At 32.9% G+C, this 6,508-nt stretch overlaps 1 protein-coding gene across 1 annotated transcript; it reads left to right on the top strand.

The window, feature by feature from the left end:
• Window positions 1–3,556: 3,556 nt before the first annotated feature.
• On the top strand, window positions 3,557–4,492 carry LOC141552918 (olfactory receptor 2D2-like). Its single transcript, XM_074284832.1, has one exon. The coding sequence runs from the start codon at window positions 3,557–3,559 to the stop codon at window positions 4,490–4,492; it is 936 nt and encodes a 311-aa protein (XP_074140933.1).
• Window positions 4,493–6,508: the final 2,016 nt, after the last annotated feature.

The following is a 6,508-nucleotide window of genomic DNA, read 5'->3' on the forward strand; positions in this document are numbered from 1 at the left end:
TCCCTTGAATACTAGTGCTAGATAAAAAGTCAATTGATTAGAATAGAATGGAGAAATACATATAACTTTTTGGCAAAATTTTAAATGGATTTTCTTGGAATTTTCAAGTGATATAGATCTGAATTGCACTGATTTTTATTCTGTCTGTTTCAAAATGTCATGACTTTCTTTTCCTGGTTATCACAAAAAGCCCTCTAGCCCTCTATTCCTCATAAAATTATTGGAGATTAGTTTGGGATTAGAGATAGAATTAGGAATAAGAGATTATGGTAGAGAAGAGGATGAAGAGAAGGAGAGAAGAGGAGAAAGTAAAAGAGAAGAAGAGAAAATGGAGAGGAAAAGAAAGAGAGAGCAAGAAAAATAGCAGAAGGGAAAGGAAAAGAGAGAAAGAGAGAGAGAGAGAGAGAGAGAGAGAGAGAGAGAGAGAGAGAGAGAGAGAGAGAGAGAGAGAGAGAGAGAGAATTCATTGCATAACTGGAAAAGTGTTTGGTTAGATCTTTTTTCTTCACAAGAACATATACTCAGTATATTTGTAAGCAAGGATGCCTGCATTGAAATTAATTGATATGTGATAATGAATTTACAGAAGAAAATAGGGAGCTGTGGAATTTGCTTAAAGTTCAAAAGGAACTCTTGGGAACAGATATGATTGTCAACTCTGGCCCTCAGACTGTGCTCTTGGCTCAGGCCATTTTGATTGCTGTTTTGAATGATTGACAGGAAAGTTATGGTAGTTTGGGAAAAATAGAGAGGTAAAAAGAGCACTCAGACATTTGTTTTTATGAAGTATTTGTCAGTTGGGTGGTTTTCATTCCAGGTAATGCTTACATTTTCTTTTCTGTAGCATTTTAGAAATGGAGAAGTATTTTCATATCCTTCATTTTATTAGCTCTATAATAAAAATAAAAAAAGAGTATCTAAGACAAGGTCTATAAGAAAGAACAAAAAACTTAGAGTGAATAAAAATGCAATGGGAATAATTAGATGGAAAAACCTTTCAGTGATACTACATGCGAATCACTCTCTATATGTACATATGTTATATATAATATAAAGATATAAGATAAAAGACTAATCTTTTAATAATTCAGACATACTACTTAGCAGGATGACAGAGACTATGGCCACATACATAAATTGGTCAGGAAGGCTAAAACTTTTAAATGAGAACAAAGTCTTTTATAAAAGCATTGTATTTAATGATGCTATCTTTCAAATGTCTAAGGGAGTCCTATTTTGTATGTTATATTCCCTGAAATGTGAGTAGTGCTTTGTCCCTTTGGATACTCTTTTTATTTTGTTTGTTGACTGATCCTATTATATAAAGATTATAGGGAATTCTTGTCAAGGAACAAATTTTCCAAGACAAATCCACAGTTTCTTTAGAACTTAGATATAGAGAACTGTCTGTAATACTGTAGTGAAATATTTTTTCCAGAGTCCCACAGTCAAAATATATTTCAGATTATGAATTCTGATTTCCTAATTCTGCAAATAGCTGTTTATCTTCAACATTAAATTATATCTCTTTATTAGGAATTTTGTAAAACCTCTCATTACTATACAAAAAGGATTTTTTTTCTTATATACACAATTAAAACAGTAGATGCCACTGTTTCCCAAGCAGAGGTCTTCACATTTTGACATTCTACATTTTCATGAGGATTTATAGCTCAGGCTGTTCCTAGCATATTGAGCTGGACACTGATACAAGTTAAGATAAGACTGTTATTGAATATTCTGAAAGCCCAATCTTGATGCCCAAATTCTGATGCAAGGTGATTCTCCTTTATCAGAAATGGTATTCCAGCATTTGTAGTCACTCTTGCACGTATGCTTCACAATGTCCTGGTGTTTTCTATGAGGTCCATGAGGAACTTTATTCAATTTAACTCTTTCAGTAAAAAGAAATAAATAAAAAATCACCCGACTAACCAGAGGTTAAATATTATCCAAGAGAAAGGAATAATCATTGCTATCACCTCCAAGACAATTCTATTTCCTTTAGCTTTCTCTTGTCTTTCATTAAGCAGATAGTAGAAAGCTATTAATATATTAGTTTCTATTGTTTCCCCACTTATATGGAGAAGCAAGGCTAAATATGAAATGCTTCTCTTCTCTCCTTCTCTTCCCCATATATGGGGAAGATATTACAACATGAACATTAGCAAGGCTAAATATGAAATTCTATACTTAATTTTTTTTTGTTTTTATTGTTTGCTGAGACAATTGGGGTTAAGTGACTTTCCCAGTCTCACAGCTGGAAGTGTTAAGTGTCTGAGGTCACATTTGAACTCAGTTCCTCCTGAGTTCAGGGCTGGTGCTCTATCCACTGTGCCACCTAGCTGCTCCTTTATTTTTTAATTATGTATAAAAATACAGAGCTGGTAAGATTCAACTTAGCATTAATGGGAGGAAGTTCAAGACTTGTTTCTGAGTTCAGTTATAAGCTCAATATGAAAAAAAACAACTGTAAATAATTAAAAATAATGTAATTTTAGATCGTATTAATATAGTTTCATTGATGATCGATCAAATGAGCTAAAAGATATATTGAATTACATGATAGCCAAACTGTATGTGGAATTTTGGGTTCAATTACTTACTCCTTGACTGAAGTGTTAGATTTACTTTGTGCTACTCTAGAGAATATTATAGAAATAAAAAAAAGAAATTACAGTGTAGTCTTTTCTGCTAAAACCCTTGTTGCAAAATGAGATATTATTCCAAAATAATTATTATTTTAAGGAACAGTTTGATAATTTTGTATTTGCTTATGCAGATTTCATTGAAGAACATAGAAAAGTGAACCACCTCACAATATCTTCCACAATATAACTTATCTGGCACTACAACAAGTAGGCTTCAGGTCTTTTTCAAGTAAACTTCCAGGTAAAGTGGCATATTAATTGTATATCTTCTTGTATAGGAGCACTTGGGGTGGTGCAAAGAGCTGGTCTTCATCCACATACTTTACCCCAATCTTTCTACTTTCTTCCCATGGCCTCTTGCTTCTGAATTCAAATGTGCAAACCTGTTGGACCCAGGGCACAGGCTAAACAGCAGTTGTGGACATAAACACCAGCAATATTTACTGAAGTATTTATGTATTTTAAATATTCTACACATATAAAACTATGCTGTTATTTTAATTAGGTTCATTTTTTTATGTCACTGTTGAAATTTTTGAGTTTTGTAGCCCTAATCCTTTTTGTTCCCATAAGTCCTATGTTTTTAATTATAATTTTGCACAGTTTTGTCTTTTAGAATGCATTTTTCAGTATTAGGAGAACTGATAATACAGAGTAGAAAATTTCATCTCAGTTTAGGGAAGCTCTTTTTAAAAGGGCTATTCAACATAGAATATATTCCTTGTGATATACAGCATAACTTTAAATAGATATGTTAAATGACCATACATTAAAGTGACTATTAATCATTGAATGTTGTACTAGATAACTTTTAATATTTCCCCCAAATTAAGGTTCTATGATTCCCTAGGCTACATCTTGACATCTCATATCACTTGACTCCTTTATAAAGAAGCTAAGTGAAAATGAACCATACCAACCAGACCTGGGTGACAGAATTCTTCCTCCTAGGACTTTCTGATGATCCTCAAACTCAGCGGCTGCTCTTTGTCTTATTTTTGGCAGTCTACTGCAGCACCATACTTGGAAACCTACTCCTCACCTCTTTGGTTCTGCTTGACTCACAACTCCATAAACCCATGTATTTTTTTCTATGTAATTTATCTTTGGCTGATCTCTGCTTCTCAACTACCACTGTTCCCCAAGCCCTAATCCACATGTTATCTGGGAGAAAATTAATTTCTTTCACAGGCTGTGCAGTTCAAGTTCTTCTCTTTCTATTCTTTGGTTCTACACAGTGTGCTTTATTAGGTGTGATGTCCTATGACCGATATTTAGCAATCTGTGATCCCATGCATTACCCCCTCATAATGACATGGAAGCTATGTGGAATCTTGGCTTTAGGATGCTGGTCCAGTGGTCTTCTTGCATCCTTGGTGGACAGTACATTCATTCTAGGCCTCCCTTACCAAGGAGACAACCACATTGCTCATTTCTTCTGTGAGGCCCCAGCCCTTCTCGTTTTGGCATCTGCAGACACTCACAGAACAGAGTTGGTTATTTTTCTCCTGGGTGTAGTGATTATAGTTACACCTATGTCCCTGATCCTAGTCTCATATGTGTGTATCATAATATCTATTATCAAAATGAAGACAGTCTCTGGGAGACTCAAGGCTTTCTCCACCTGTGGCTCCCATCTCATTGTAGTCATCCTTTTTTATGGAGGAGCAATCATCAACTACATGATACCTAAGTCTTCACTGGACCTAGGAAAAATAATATCTGTGTTTTATGCAGTGGTAAATCCTATGCTCAATCCACTCATATATAGTCTGAGGAACGAAGATGTGAAGAAGGCATTCAGAAATGCAGCCAACAAGAAACCATTCTGTAGAACCTGATTCTCTTACCTGTTATTGAATTTGACATTTACCTCTCCTAATATTAGTCTTTAACCTCATGAAAAAAATGGCATCTTGTGACCAAGATTAGGAGGCAGTGATACATGTTTATGTTGCTTTGTAATCAATTATACATGAAGTGTTTACATATTGCACACTCATCATACATCTGAGGTGAAGAAAGAGATGCAAAGATAATACATTTATATTCTGGAGACTTGTGTGGAATCATGCTAATTTGGAAACATAAGGAAACTCTAATTAGTATGATAGTATCATAGCCATTGAATGTTCTGCACTGGACTTTAGTGGACAGAGACAAACATGAAATATTCTTAAAAATTTTGTTTTTCAAAATTTTTCTCCCTCCCTCCCAAAAGAAGAAAAAAATAAACAAAGGTAATCAAGTCTTTGAGAGGCTTATAGGAAGATCCACTCATATAAAAAACAAATAAAAACTAGCTTGAAATTGATTATAATTAATGGGAACACAGAGTTTAAATTGCATAAAGTTTTGGTGCCATTATATTTCCTCATGAAAAAACTATATCTAAAGAATTGTGTTTTCTATTGAATAAAATTTTTTGTCATTTTATATCTATGTACATAAATTACCAACATCAATACTGTCAAACTCAAATTGAAATGGGGGCCATTAATTCAATACATAAGCATTTCTATGGGAAGCTTAATTACAGTTTTAAAATGTAATATCAACCATGTTTCATTACATTTTTTATTTGTTTTACTAATACTTCACAGTTATATGTTAACTAATTCTAGATTAATCTGTTAATTAATCTAATTTGTAATATTTTGTGTTCCAAATTTTTCCTCACTTTTTCTTTTACCTCTTCCCTCCCCAAGAAAGCAAGAGATCCTATATAGGTTATACATGCACAATACTTTTAAATACATTTCTCTATTTATCATGTTGTTCATTCTAGCTCAATTTATACTTGAAAAGGAATTATTGATATGCAAACAACTGTTTCTTAAGGCCATCAGTGATAGGGAAAATAATTGCTCCTGGAGCATCTTATTTCAGTTCTTGAAAGGTGTAATTATAAAGAATTTTTTCTCATATTGAGACCATGCCAAAGTCTGCTTTTTTTTCGATTTTCACACATAGTTCACTTTCTGGAGGTATATAGGGGAAAAAATCTAATCTCTTTACCACAAGACAGAACTTAGAATTTTTGAAAACACTGTAATTTTCTAATTACCCTCAAGATTTTATTGTCTAATCTTGATTCCTTGATCTATCATTGTACACTGTTAATTTACACTGAACTACCAAATTTTATTTTAAAAGCTATCTTAACAAGTTTCCACACTTTTGCATCAAATTTTAAAAAGTGTTATAATTTTATTTTTTCCAAACAATTTTCACCAGGAAAGAATCATTTAACATGTTATTATTGCATTCTAGCTTTATACCACCTCTAGGCTTGATAAAATATATTTCTGTGCAAGTAATTGACAAAGGTGCTAAGTAGCACAAAACCAAAATAGATTATATAGATGCTACTCTTGAGACTTTTTATAAATTTAATTCAATTTATAATTCACTAATCTTTGGTTCCAGACATTCAATCTTATCTAGGTATGCTTAATTGTACTATAATCTTGCCCACATCTCTCTCTTTTTAAAAAAAATTATTAAAGATTTTTATTTATAAAACCTATATATGGGTAATTTTTCAACACTGATCCTTGCAAAGCCTTCTGTTCCAAATTATTACCTCCTTTCTTCCACCACCCCCAGATGGCAGGAAGTCCAATACATATGTTAAATATGGTAAAATATATTTTAAACCCAATATGTATACATATTTATACAGTTATCTTACTGTATAAGAAATATCAGATCAAGAAGGTAAAATAAAACTGGGAAAGAAAACAAAATGCTAATAAACAACAACAGAAAGAGGAAGAATACTATGTTGTAATCCACATTCAGCTCCCATGGTCCTCTCTTTGGGTTTAGATGGCTCTTTTCATCACTGAACAATT

Source organism: Sminthopsis crassicaudata, chromosome 2 (assembly GCF_048593235.1).
Source record: "Sminthopsis crassicaudata isolate SCR6 chromosome 2, ASM4859323v1, whole genome shotgun sequence".
In the NCBI taxonomy this organism is placed as follows: domain Eukaryota; kingdom Metazoa; phylum Chordata; class Mammalia; order Dasyuromorphia; family Dasyuridae; genus Sminthopsis; species Sminthopsis crassicaudata.